We start from the raw sequence: 14922 nt of genomic DNA, 5'->3' as shown, positions 1-14922 counted from the left end.
AGAGAATGTGCCCGAAAATCACCTTCTGACACAGAAAATGTTCCAGAAAATCACCTTCTGACACAGGGAATGTGCCCGAAAATCACCTTCTGACACAGGGAATGTGCCCGAAAATCACCTTCTGTCACAGGGAATGTGCCCGAAAATCACCTTCTGACACAGGGAATGTGCCCGAAAATCACCTTCTGTCACAGGGAATGTGCCCGAAAATCACATTCTGACACAGGGAATGTGCCCGAAAATCACCTTCTGACACAGGGAATGTGCCCGAAAGTCACCTTCTGACACAGGGAATGTGCCCGAAAATCACCTTCTGACACAGGGAATGTGCCCGAAAATCACCTTCTGACACAGGGAATGTGCCCGAAAATCACCTTCTGACACAGGGAATGTGCCCGAAAATCACCTTCTGACACAGGGAATGTGCCCGAAAATCACCTTCTGACACAGGGAATGTGCCCGAAAATCACCTTCTGACACAGAGAATGTGCCCGAAAATCACCTTCTGACACAGAGAATGTGCCCGAAAATCACCTTCTGACACAGGGAATGTGCCCGAAAATCACCTTCTAAAACAGGGAATGTGCCAGAAAATCACCTTCTGACACAGGGAATGTGCCCGAAAATCACCTTCTGACACAGAGAATGTGCCCGAAAATCATCTTCTGACACAGGGAATGTGCCCGAAAATCACCTTCTGACACAGGGAATGTGCCCGAAAATCACCTTCTGACACAGGGAATGTGCCCGAAAATCACCTTCTGACACAGGGAATGTGCCCGAAAATCACCTTCTGACACAGGGAATGTCAGTCACGGGTAGATGCCCTTATAAAAGCTGTTCGCTCCTCGCTTAAGGTACAGGAGGATCAGCCTGCATCATCAGATACTCCTGTCTTCAAAAAGAAGAAAAAGGAGATAGCAACATTCCCTCCCAGTACTGATTTGGATGGGGTTTTGTCGGAGGCTTGGGCTCATCCAAACAAAAAGTTTTTAGTCTCAAAGCACCTTCTATCCTTTTTCCCCTTTAATGCGGCTGACCGCAGCAAGTGGGAATCGGCCCCCCAGGTGGATGCCCATGTAGCTAGGTTGGTAAAAACCACCACGTTACCTATCCCTACGGTGGCCTCCTTGAAGGACCCCACGGATAGAAAAATAGAAAATTGCTTAAAGGGCATTTTCATAAATGCGGGGGTCTCTGCACGCCCGGCAATGGCCTCAGCTTGGGTCTCGAGGGCCATAGCCTCCTGGGCTGATGAATTACAGGAGGCCATAATTTCCGGTACACGCCGCTCTGAACTACTGTCCTCAGTGGACCTGATCAGAGAGGCGGCTACTTACCTAGAGGAGTCAGCAGTGGACGCAGTCTCACTCTCACCTTCCAGAGCTGGACAAGATAGTGACCACAGTGGCCACTTCGAAAACAGCTTTCCTCCCGTCTGCGCCTCCAAAAGGCAGGGCGGTAAATTTTCGCTCCTTTTGACCCCAGGGGAGGGTTAGAGGTCAGCCTTCGGCCAGACCGTCCCAGCAGAAGAGAGCCCCCAGTACAAGGGGAAGGCAGTCCTGGACAGGGCGCCGTCAGACTCCCAAGCAGGCTGAAAAGCCCGCGGCATGAGGGTGGGGCGGCCCACCAGGATCTCCGGGTGGGTGGTCGCCTCCTGCATTTCTCCACCATATGGCAGAAGGCATCAGACAGATGGGTCAATGCCATAATTTTGCAGGGGTATTCATTACCGTTTCAGGGGCGACCCCCAGCTCGTTTTTTCAAAACAGGCCTGCCACAGGACAAGGACAGAGCAAAGGCTCTCTCCGAGTCCATCCAGTCCCTTCTGGACAGGGATGTTATAGTGCCGGTACCCTCCAGTCAACAGGGAAAAGGATTTTACTCAAATCTCTTCCTGGTAGGGAAACCGGACGGTTCCTACCGGCCCATCCTAAATCTGAAAAGCCTCAACAAATCCATAAAAGTGCCCAGATTCAGGATGGAGTCCCTGAGGTCAATCCTCCAGGCCCTGGAGCCGGGAGACTTCATGACATCCCTGGACATCAGGGATGCATATCTGCATGTCCCGATAGGGGAGGAATCCCAGTGTTTCCTGCGATTCGCAATCCAGAACTGCCACTATCAGTTCAGGGCGTTGCCGTTCGGCCTTTCCACGGCACCGAGGGTCTTTACAAAGATCATGGCCGTGATGGCAGGGGCCCTGAGGTCCCAGGGGATTCGAATCCTTCCTTATCTGGACGACCTACTAATCATAGCACAATCTCAGGAAGTTCTCCGGACTCACCTTCAGATCACAGTAAATTTCCTGGAGTCACACGGGTGGCTCATCAATTGGAAAAAGTCCAGCATGACCCCGGTCCAGAACATGATCCATCTGGGAGCGCGGATAGACACAGTAGCCGAGAGAGTCTATCTACCAGAGGAAAAGATCGCTTCGCTTCATGTAATGTTGAAAGCATTCCTGAAGCTTCACAGGGTGTCAGTGCACCACAGTATGAAGATTCTGGGGAAGCTGGTATCTTGCTTCGAAATGGTGGAGTTCGGTCAGCTGCACTCAAGGCAGCTGCAGCTGGAACTGCTTCGGAGATGGAACCGCTCACAGGAGGGTCTCAAGACTCAGACTTTTCCCTTGTCCACTCGGACAAGGCTCTCTCTTTCTTGGTGGCTACGCCCAGAGAACCTGCGAAGGGGTCGTCAGTTCTCAGCCCACAAGTGGGAAATTCTGACCACCGATGCAAGCCTCAGAGGCTGGGGAGCGGTCCTGGGTCCACACTCTTTTCAGGGTCGTTGGTCAAGGGGAGAAGCAAAGCTTCCCATAAACATCTTGGAAATAAGGGCCATTTCCCGAGCTCTCGAGGAGGCAGAGCACTTAGTCCAGTCCAAAGCGGTGAAGGTCCAGTCGGACAATGCCACGGCTGTGGCATATATAAATCACCAGGGCGGGACCAGGAGTGCAGCAGCAATACGGGAGGTACTCCCTCTACTTCAGTGGGCAGAGGATCATCTTCTGGCACTTGCGGCAGTTCACATTCCCGGAATAGAAAACTGGGAGGCAGATTTCCTGAGCAGGCAGGACATACATTCAAGAGAGTGGAGTCTTCACGAGGACGTATTCAATCAGATAGTGGATCGCTGGGGCCTTCCCCAGATAGATCTCATGGCCTCCAGGTACAACCACAAGTTGCCTCGGTACGGGGCTCGCTCAAGGGATCCAGGAGCGGTGTTAACAGACGCCCTGTCCGCCCCTTGGCCCTTCTCCCTGATATATGTCTTCCCACCAGTGGCTCTCCTGCAGCGGCTCATCCGGAGAATCAAACAGGAACCAGCAACATTTATACTTCTAGCACCATACTGGCCGAGGAGAGGTTGGTTCACGGATCTGCTATCACTATCCCTGGAACCTCCGTGGCCTCTTCCTCGGAGGTCGGACTTGTTGTCTCAAGGCCCGTGCTTACATCCAGACCTACAGACGTTAGCTTTGACGGCGTGGAGATTGAAAAGCAGATCTTAAGGGAAAAAGGATTTGCTCCAGGAGTGGTTCGGACCATGTTGGCCGCACGTAAACCTTCATCTTCACGTGTTTACCATAGAGTGTGGAAGGTTTTCTACGCCTGGTGCAGTCAGAGGAATTGGTCGCCTCGGGAGTTTCGGCTCTCCAGGGTCTTAGCTTTTCTTCAGTCGGGCCTGGAACTGGGATTGCGTCTAGCATCCCTGAAGGTGCAGGTGTCGGCGCTTTCTGTACTCTTCCAGAGGCGCCTGGCCAAACAAATGGCTGTCCAAACTTTCTTACAGGGGGTTTTACATGTTCAGCCCCCAGTTTCTGCCCCCACACAACCGTGGGATTTATCTTTGGTCTTGTCAGCTCTTCAGGGTGCACCGTTCGAACCTTTGGATTCAGTAGACATGCGGTGGTTATCCTGGAAGACTTTGTTTTTGTTGGCAATTGCTTCTGCTCGACGTGTGTCGGAGTTATCCGCACTGTCACATGTTTCACCCTACCTGATTTTCCACAGGGACAGGGCTGTTCTAAGGACTCGGAAGGATTTTCTCCCTAAAGTAGTTACACGGTTTCATTTAAACCAGGATATTGTTGTTCCTGCTTTTTCTCCATCGGAGGACTCATCGGAGTTATGCTCGCTAGATGTTGTTCGAGCTCTTCGGATTTAGGTTAGTCGTACTAGAGAGTTATGCAGATCAGAGGCTCTGTTCGTGCTGTATGACCCGGCAAAGCGTGGTTGGCCGGCTTCAAAGCAGACTCTGGCCCGCTGGCTGCGCCTAACTATTAAGCAGGCTTATTTAATTGCAAATAGACCTGTTCCGGTTACAATTAGGGCCCACTCTACTCGCTCAGTGGGATCCTCTTGGGCGGCGAGTCAGGGGGCATCAGCAGAGCAATTGTGTCGAGCGGCTACGTGGTGTTCGCCTCACACTTTCCTAAAGTTCTATCAATTCGACACGTTTGCCACAGCAGATTCTGCTTTTGGCCGTCGTGTCCTCAGTGCAGCTCAGGTGCGTCCCACCCTTTGAGGGGACAGCTTTGGGACGTCCCACTGTCCCAGTGTCCACCATGAGTATGAAAGAAAAAAGTGGATTTTGGTCTTACCTAGAAAATCCTTTTTTCTGAATCCATGGTGGACACTGGGCACCCACCTCACGCACAAAGCTGACAATGAGAGGGGTTTCTTTCTGTCTTTGTTCTTGGTCGCAAGAATTCTCTTCGGTATGTATGGTTTCTACTCTTTCTCTTCCTGTCCCTACCGGGCTAGCTTTATAACAACTGAAGCCTGGGGGGGCGTGGAGGAGGAGGAGCCTGGGCTGCACCCAAAGAAATTTAATCTCCTTGGTGCCTGTCGCTGTAGCTCCACCCACACCCCCACTGTCCCAGTGTCCACCATGGATTCAGAAAAAAGGATTTTCCAGGTAAGACCAAAATCCACTTTTTCGTCAGCAAACAGACTGGATTTAAATAGCGTAAAAGAGCGCCAAACCCACCCTGAAGCTGACCAGCTAGGAGCTGTCACTTAGCACCAGCGGCAGCGGCGGGGGGTGTGTGAATTGCGCTTCATAGGTAATGAGCTGTTGCCGTGCTCTGCCGTTGGTACGCAGAGGGGAGATGTGCAGCGGAATCCTTCTGCTGTGGGATGGAACGGGGATCAGACATGGGGAATGTAATGGGTAATAACCGGCAGTATATAGAACGGGGATGAAGCAAAGAGAATGTTAATGCGCAATGGACGGCCGTAGGCAGGGGCTGTAATTAGATTCAGCCTGTTAGTTTAAGTCAGGCTGGAGATTACAAATATCAAATGCATTATGTGAACAGACATAATGTCACAATTAAAGTTAAGACAGCATTGTTGGGCACAATTAGATAGAACGCCCATTCTAGGTCATAGTAATGCAACAGAGCAAAAGTAAAACCTCCTGTGTAACAGCCCCGATGAGCACACTGCGGTGTCTCTATTTCAGTGTGCACACAAAAACACTCAAAATGATAACCAAAATCAATGCGTGAAACAGTTCTGCTAGCTGGCATTATGCAAAAATAGCACAAATGGTCACACGGCGGTGCCATATCCAAATAAATCATGCCTATAGCACACAGCGGTGCTGAAATTGCATATGATATAGGGTACACTCAGGTACCGTTTGTGAAGAAAGTCACTGCCACTTTTGTGGAGTGGTTACTCACAAATACAATGGTCAGTAATGGAGCTAGTCACTGTAATGCACTATAGCATTGCGCGTGATTAAGGCTGCATTTAATTCTGTGCTAACACTCTCCATATTGGGTGTCCTAATACAAATAGGTACTGTGCTTGTGGTAGAGAGTAGCCATATGAATTATATAGAAGAGCCCATTTTGAAGTCTCCATTGAGCCCTGCAGGAGCAAGGCAATTTAGCCGAAATATCTACTTGAGTTCCCTTTATAGAATATCGATCTCTATATCTATGTTGAGATATTGTTTGATAAACTGACCCCGTTGCTATATACAGACTAATTTGCAGTGTACAAGAGGAGATATTGGTATTCTACAGATGTGTTCTCCTACATCTAGCCTCAATACGCCGTGTCTTATGGTGTGTACACTTGTACAATCATGACTATTACAATTTAGACTATCTGCATACAATATATACAATTTAGACTATCTGCATACAATTTAGACTATATAGTGCAGATCTGCACTATATAGTCTATGCAGCCAAGACTTTCTGGCTGCGATACGGGAGCGCGCATCGGGATCGCAAGGGTTAAAACCTGTGCGATCTGCATGAGATCCAGATGAGATTTTGACTATATAGTCAAAATCTCATGCACATTGTACAAGTGTGTACACACCATAAGTCACACCGCAGACTCAACTTGAACTCCATTTATTCTGCACTAGAGACCTCAAGCTGCAACTAACTGTACATTAATTATTATTAAACATGTACAACGTGGCAGAGGAACCAAAACTGTACTGGCAGTGAGACAAAGCTGTGTCCGCTGCCTTGTAGCATTTCCTGTACAGATTCAGACGCATTTGCGCTGATATAAAAGTGCTGCATATCAAATGAATCCGTGCACTTTTGTATGAATAGTCGAGCCCTTGAGATTCTCCCTCCTCCTGGCAAGTTCTGAAATGTCTTGGATGTGTCCAGGGTGGATGACTGTTTGCATTGCATGCCTCTCACCCTGCACTATCTATGCACTGCTTTGCATGGATGTCGTGCTTTAATCAGGAGCATCAGCTAATTGTTCTCTATGCAATATACTCGCCCAAGTTATCTGTTTTACTGCTATATAGAACTTGAATTACTTCAATGAAGCGCTTCAGAATAGATTGGTCAATGTCTTGCACTGTCATTGTCACTAAATCTTTGCATTTGGCATGCCTTATACTGTATGTGCTTTATGCATAAAGATTTGTACAAGCACTTGGAGGTAATTTTAATAAACTGGTTTACATTGTTTACATATACATTAGTTACCTTGTAGATTATGTAGTCCTTTTTACATCCTCTAATAAGTGCTGCGTAACTGTAAATAAAAATAATTTGTAGCATGCACGTCTTTTTATTTATGTACACTGTTATTTGTAATTATTGTGAGGAACCAAAATAAAAATGTGATGACTTCTGTCATTCCTTATACAGGTTGGGTATCCCTTATCCAAATATCCGTTATTCAAATTATTCCGAAAACCATACATTGCAAAAAGTAAAAAAATAAAATAATTATTGCTAAAAGCACTACTGGGGACATCTGTAGCAGCACTACTGGGGACATAATGTGTAACTGGCACTACTGGGGACATCTGTGGCAACACTACTGGGGACATGATATGTAACTGGCGCTAAATATGTGCAGGAAAAGGATTGCCTGAGATAGCACACAAACTTTGATTCATGTTTTGGAACCTTGTTTCATGCACAAACTTTGATTCATGTTTTGGAACCTTGTTTCATGCACAAATATATATTTTGTGTGTATTTCATGTGTTTGATGTGTTTATACAATATAAATGCAAGATACCTCAAGATAACTCATTGAAATATAAAAATATTTAGAAAAACTGAATAATTCATTATCTTCTTCTGGTCCCGAGCATTTTGGATAAGGGATATTCAACCTGTATCAAGTTGACACTTGACATATGGGCTTATATACAGCATGTATTACACAGGGGTCCCCCCAGATCACAGTCCACTGCTCGCCCACCCAGTAAAATCATTTTCTATAGGAATATTTGTAAATCCATTTTTCTCTGTGTATTAACTTTAATTTATGCATATATATATATATATATATATATATATATATATATATATATATATATATATATATACAGTTGCACAAGGTCCGGCACTCCCTGTATCTCTTCAATACACTTTGCCCAGGTGCCCATCAACGGGGGAAAGGAATCTCTCCACCACATACACCATCCAAAGAAAGACGTCACTCCGGGTCTTTTGTGAAAGTGCAAAAGTTAACTGTAGTCTGTGTACTTCGTTTCGGGATTAACCCGTCTTCAGGACATGCACAGTACAATAATAAAAGGTGACATATTTATACCTTACCAGGTCAGAGGCTGCCCGCTCTCTCATCCGCGGGCAGCCTCTGACCTGGTAAGGTATAAATATGTCACCTTTTATTATTGTACTGTGCATGTCCTGAAGACGGGTTAATCCCGAAACGACGTAGACAGACTACAGTAAACTTTTGCACTTTCACAAAAGACCCGGAGTGACGTCTTTCTTTGGATGGTATATATATATATATATATATATATATATATATATATATATATATATATATATATATATATATATATATATATATATATATATATATATATATATATATATATATATATATATACCGAAGATAGTAGCAGAAGTCACTCTAAGATTTTTAAACTGCACGGCGGCAGTAATCAATAAGAAAGCAACAAACACAAGAGTAGTGCACTCTTGTGTTTGTTGCTTTCTTATTAATTACTGCCGCCGTGCAGTTTAAAAATCTAAGAGTGACTTCTGCTACTATCTTCGGTACATTTCCCTAGCAGGATAGAAGAGCACCTAAGTTGTTGCAGTACTACTGCTGGAGTGCCGGGACCCCAACTATATATATATATATATATATATATATATATAGACAACCAAACAATATCACTAACAATTTGCGCTAGACTACAGGCGGTCGCCAATAACACTAGACCCCCTACTAGAGGGATCCTATACAATCCAATACACAACCCAATAGTGTTATTTAGGCGCCCTTCAGTGATTAGACAATATAATATGCTATGTCTTTCCAATCAATGTAAAAAAATTATTATCATCCAAGACTTCTCATTAAGTATAAAACATTTATTTATAAAACACATAAAATGCAAGTGCTCTTGGAAAAGGAGTATTCTCTTTGAATCAGGATCATACCAAGTACTTGGTATGATCCTGATTCAAAGAGAATACTCCTTTTCCAAGAGCACTTGCATTTTATGTGTTTTATAAATAAATGTTTTATACTTAATGAGAAGTCTTGGATGATAATAATTTTTTTACATTGATTGGAAAGACATAACATATTATATTGTCTAATCACTGAAGGGCGCCTAAATAACACTATTGGGTTGTATATATATATATATATATATATATATATATATATATATATATATATATATATATATATAAGCAAAGAAGCGTGGCACTCGGGTCTAGGATAAATGAATACGCGTAGCCGGCTACGCGTATTCATTTATCCTAGACCCGAGTGCCACGCTTCTTTGCTCTATATATTATCTGGACCCGCCGCGGCGGCTCCAGTCTTGGAGGCACCGGGCACATCAAAGTTTGACTAGGAGCCGAGTGCCGGCATAACAACCCCACTATATATATATATATATATATATATATATATATATATATATACACATTTACTATTGCAGGGATATGAGATGTTACTTACCATGAACACTTGCAGGAAATTGTATTTTGCCCAGAAATGAGCATGAATGTAATAGTTATTCTATGCACACACACACAGTTGTTTAGGTATGCATTTAAATGTGTTCTCCTTCCACAGCAATCCTGATGGCCTAGAAATGGATCAGTTGAATATTTCTGTACAAAAGAAAACCATCCCTGCAACATCATCACTGAGGAAGCACCACAAGACCAGAGTTCGGTTGCAATATGTACCACAAGCACACAAGGCTCGTGTAGAGACAAAAGGTAAGTATGGGATCCATAGTTAAATGGTGCCAATAATGGAACTGTTAGATTCAATGAGAGTGAGAGAGTGAGAGGGGGCAGGGGGTTGGGGGGAGGTAGCCAGGATGTTTGATGGGGTCACTGCATTGCTGCCCATCTTATCACTAGGCCTTTGCTCTGTTCTTCCAAGCATATGCAAGTGTAGTGATGTTTCCAGGAACTAAGCTTAAATGAGGCTTCATTACACATGTTCTGACCCCTTCAGGGAAAAAAAATAAAGGACCTCTGGAGAATGAAGTGTTATCGCTGTCTCCACCCAAAAAACTTTGCTGTCCAAACCGGTGCTAGAATTGTATACCTTTTTTCCTCAGTAACAACCTATGTCATCTCAAATAGAGTATTACATTCTTCTGTATTCTCAAAGGTGCAATTTAATGGCCCCTTTGTAATTTAATTCAGACTAATTGATCCCACAGGTCTATCCAATTAGCTTTTAAAGGTAACCCGATGCTGGCACTTATAGATTCCCAGAAAAAAAATAAAACCAATAAGTGCAACTTTTTTCCACATTTGGTAGGTTCAGGACATTTTCTTGAAGGACCAAGAGTATAAACATCGCAGGAAAGAGTGTTTCTCTCCCCCAAAATGTTGGGCTAATTAGATTCCCCCCTAAATGTGCATCATAAAATTCAATGTATTTACAGGGTATGGGGGTATTCAAATCAGCACTTTTCGCATGTTTTTAGAGCGAACTGGGCAATTAATCCAGCATCGGAAAAAATAACGTGAAACAGCGAATTCGCTGCAAATTCACATGGTTTTGCCCGTGTCTGAGGCCTTTTTTTTTTTTTTTAGAATGTACTCAAAAAAGATTGAATACCTCCTAGAATAGTTATAAAAATGCTGGAAAAAAAAACATAAAATCCATAAAACTACATATGCGTCCCAGTTAGTGCAGTGATAGAGAGCAGGGATGTGTATAACTGCTTTTGCCAGTTTAGGATCAAACTAATGTTAAGCCAATATGTCTTACAAACTCTTTACTGCTGCCAGTTTTTGGCTAATACCCCCTTTCACATCGCACCTCGGACCCGGGTTATTACTGGGTTGTTAACATATGGACTCGGGTCAAGGTGGGGTTAGAAAGCACCACAACTTATAACTCAGCTTGAACAAACTGGCAATTCACCTAGGGTTATAAGAAGGGTTAATTCCGAGTCGCCCTGTGTACAACCCGGGTTTAATGTGAAAGCATTGGGTCTGACCCAGCTTTGCAATGTAAAAGGGGTTTGTCTGTTATTATCTGGCTTATAAGCAAGGGTGACTTCTCATTCCAAAGTGTAGTTGCAGGAGCAGTAGTTATGAATCGCTGTTAGTAGATTTTAAGCCTGTTGGATTTCCAAATATAGTGCAAATGGGCAGATTTCTGTATTGTATGTTTTACCACTATGATTATGGACAACACTGAGCTCATGTCAATGTTTTGGAAGGAGCTTAACAATGCTGCACTATCCTTTTGGGGCGCAGCTCTGCTCTCAGAAGAGGCTTCTGGGATCACAGAGCAGGGACCTCAAAGTAATGGAAATGACGCTGCATTGTCAATACCATCCCTACGTCTGAGCCCGGGATCAAAAGCCCTCACCACCTACAGTGTTGGTATTGGGATATTTGCAGTTATGATGTGTATGTATTGGTGTAGTAATTTTTTTTGCAGTGTTCTTGTAGCAAGTTGGGATCCTGTGTGCCATTATAAAAGCTCCATGTAGTTCTTCCATGCAGATTCACTCTCTGTAATGTGCTTCTATTTGTTTCCCAAATGAAAGTTCTGCAAGTATTAAGTATTCTTCTCTACTAGTCTATCAGCAGTTATATGCTTTCAGATATGGTGTATTATTTATGTAATGTTGTTTTGTTTTACAGCCATGGGGAGCTTGCATTAAATACTGAAACCACATTAAACGGGCCAGCATGACACAACTGAAGCTCCAAACTACATTTGGTGTGAGGCACGCCTCCCACTGCCATGGACGTTACTGCTAACGCCGACACCTAATTTGTTTGGGGAACCTTATGCCAATTAAGAGAGTACTTACAGGAAAAGAAGAAAGGTGGAAGATGCAGAAGCCTGATAACTCGGATATCTAGCACTAGGGACAAGTCCCAAGTAAATACTCTGAAAGGAATACTGCCTTGTACTTGTGCAACTTCTTCCATATTCTTCTGTCATCATACCTATCTCTCCGCAGCGGAAGGATGCCCAGGACAGCTTGAAAGGAGCATAGATACTGGCGACTTCCTGTCTCCAAATTGTTCAAAGCTACTTATTATTTTTAGCAATAATCCTCAAATTGTATTGGCAGATGCTCTTACATGCTTCCACCTGCTTCCAGGTGTGTTCTCTTCCCAGCGATGCGGAGAAGTCCTTTATACCGCAAGCAGGTCCAGTGTGTGGCAGGAGCACTGTACATTACTGACACAGACGGGTGACAGTCTTGTTGTTTCCATGCACTTTACTTAATGATCCTTTTCAAGCACCTTTCATAAAGAAAAAGGACATCATTTTAGTTCAGTATGTTAAAGAACCTCATTTCCCCTCTGTTAGATATGCTTTGTGTTTTATCAGGTAGGAATTCAGTCTGTGCTAAGCAGGATCCATGACCTGTCCAGCTATTCCTTCATCATAAACAACTTCCTCCCAGAGTAGTACATCTTGCACTACGCTCAGTCTCATGTTACTGTATGCCAGAGAACATCCAGTGTAAATACAGAGCAATAGTAATACTAAAGATCAGATTATATGTGAGACCGTATACATTTCTGGCCATGTGTCACAGTCAGATATAAAAGCTCTCACTTCTCCATTGGCAGGGTGCTCCGACCCGCTGACCCATGCTAATGCAGGTATTCCTTGCCGCTCCAGCTCCCTGTGTGGCATTTGTCATATTTTCCCTTTTTACCTCGGAAAGCCAGACACAGGCCAGAAATAGAGTAGGGTATAATGTGTTATACAACACATTTAGGGGGCATTCTTAAATACAGTCTAATATAATATCATTGAAAACAGATTTTTTTTTTATCAGAAATCTAAAAGGGTATTAAAATACTACATTTTTGGCATATTTATTTTTGCTGAAGAAATTAAGTGACTTAATTCACATTTCTTATTTTGTAGTGAATGTTTGTTTTTGTTGGGGCTTCTCATTTTGGTTTTTAATGATTTGGACAATTGGCTTTGAAAGCACAATTGTTATTTTACATTTTGTTGTAAATAGTGTTTTAATGGTGATTAAACAATGCACTTTTTTTAATTTCCAGGTTATATTAAATGCATAATTATTTTTAAGAATGCCACCCTTAAAATCAACTTACACCAGATGCCTCCTGTAGCTCTGTTGACCCATGTGGTAGTTGTGTTGCATTTTGTGTTGCTTATCTTTTTCATTTTGTGTCCTTTTTAAATAGATACCTTGTTTTTACTTGAATTTACTTTTAAATGCACAAGAATTGTTTGCCATTTCTCTTTGGTCATTGATTTGCATTAGACTTTTATGAAGTCCACATTCAGCTGGAATAAAACCGTACATCTGGTTTAGGGTTTTTTGAATTGGAACGCAAGAGGGGACAGAACCGGCTATTCTGAGCCTTCACTATGTTACTGCAGGCAGTGTCCAAAACTGTTCCTTGCATTGGCTGGGTGTCCTCTATAACATCCTTTGCAAGTATATGTGCCATGGGCATGTTACATAATAGGGGAGAATAGCATTGGGGTTTTCTTTCTGCACCTACATGACAAGAAATGAGTTTTAATACAAGCTAATATTGTGTCAGGCTAAGAGCATTACTAATGTCCACAGATAAAGCAGAACCAAAAACGTACAACGTACACTGTAAAAGCCACTCGAGTTTTAGTCAAATATTATCTCCCCAGCCCATTGCAGACAGCTGATTATGGCTTGTGTACTGAAGCAGAATGCAGAATTTGCACAAAACAATAATAACCAATACAACACTTTTTTTTTTTACTCAAGTGTGTAGTAGACAGCAGCTTATTGGTTGCTGAGATTTAGTAAACCAGTATCATTTAAATGCAGAAATACAAATAGGGTACTAAAGTTGATACAATCGTCATCCTGCCTGTGTATGAGTAAGGGGGCTGTTCAAACCAGAGCACTGTGCTGGTAACCTTTTAGTAACAGCAGCACTTTGCACATCAGTGGTGGTGCACAGTAAAATTATGGATATTGGCAATAAACTTAAGTCTCAGTCTCTACTTTTTTAATAGAGGAGCTTTCAGAATGTCTGTTGTAAGTAAGCAGCCCGAAGCGCAGTCACAGGCTCAGACATGCCCCCAAAATGGTTTTGTTTTTGTTACCTCTCACACTGACTTTGCAAATACTCCACGTGGCCACCAATGCTCTGATGCACGCGCAATACTAAATAAATGCCCCGCATTGACAAACACTGGTACTTTGACCACTTCTGAATCTTGCCTGTTATCTTTACTTGGTTTTTAATTGATTTGAAATCTTTAGTGCCCTTGATCTACACATTCATATAATTTACAAAATACATATTGCAAATGTCCTGACATCGAACACCCTTATTTCAGGCTTCTATAACCTCTGCCCTAGCTAAAGGGTGAAGAGTATGGAATTTGCAATCACATTGTTTGCTGTAGCAATATTATTGATTGCAGTTGTACATCTTGCCTAAGGAAATGATTTGCTGTCTCATGCTGGGTACACACCAGGACGACTAGGGCCCGATCCCCTCAATCTAGATCCAATTCCGACCAATTGGATGTAGATTGTGTGCTGATTGGGCCCTTTTCTGTCCTGGTGTGGACCGATACCGATCCGATGCGCGGTCCCGCGGGTCAGTCGGTCGTTATTGAGATCCTACCTGCTGCAGGTAGGATCTCAATGACGACCATACAGCCGGGTGCGGGTCGCCATCGGATCGGACCCGCTCACGGTGCACATCGTGAGCGGGTCGTGCCCCCCCCCCCCGTCACCGTGAGCGGGTTGGACGAGACACTGACGACCCGCTCACGATGTGCATCGTGAGCGGTTCGTCCTGGTGTGTACCCTACATCAGTCATAAATTGCACACCACTTTTGTATCTGCAGACATTTAACCAACATGGAACAGGGATAAGGGTTTTTTTTTAACCATACAGTATGTAGGTTTTCTCAGGCACGTCACAGACCAAG

At 43.6% G+C, this 14922-nt stretch overlaps 1 protein-coding gene across 5 annotated transcripts in view; it reads left to right on the top strand.

Moving 5' to 3' along the window:
* Positions 1–14170, top strand: part of PPP6R2 (protein phosphatase 6 regulatory subunit 2) — a 72410-nt gene extending 58240 nt beyond the window's left edge. For all 5 annotated transcript variants that reach the window (XM_083183230.1, XM_083183228.1, XM_083183227.1 and 2 more), the window contains 2 exons: positions 9582–9730; positions 11630–14170. In XM_083183230.1, coding sequence (XP_083039356.1) covers positions 9582–9730; positions 11630–11649 — 169 coding nt within the window. In that variant the 3' untranslated portion in view covers positions 11650–14170. The remainder of the gene's footprint in view (positions 1–9581; positions 9731–11629) is intronic.
* Positions 14171–14922: the final 752 nt, after the last annotated feature.

Source organism: Crinia signifera, chromosome 4 (assembly GCF_055691185.1).
Source record: "Crinia signifera chromosome 4, ASM5569118v1, whole genome shotgun sequence".
In the NCBI taxonomy this organism is placed as follows: Eukaryota; Metazoa; Chordata; class Amphibia; order Anura; family Myobatrachidae; genus Crinia; species Crinia signifera.
This window is presented reverse-complemented; position numbering and strand designations above follow the sequence as displayed.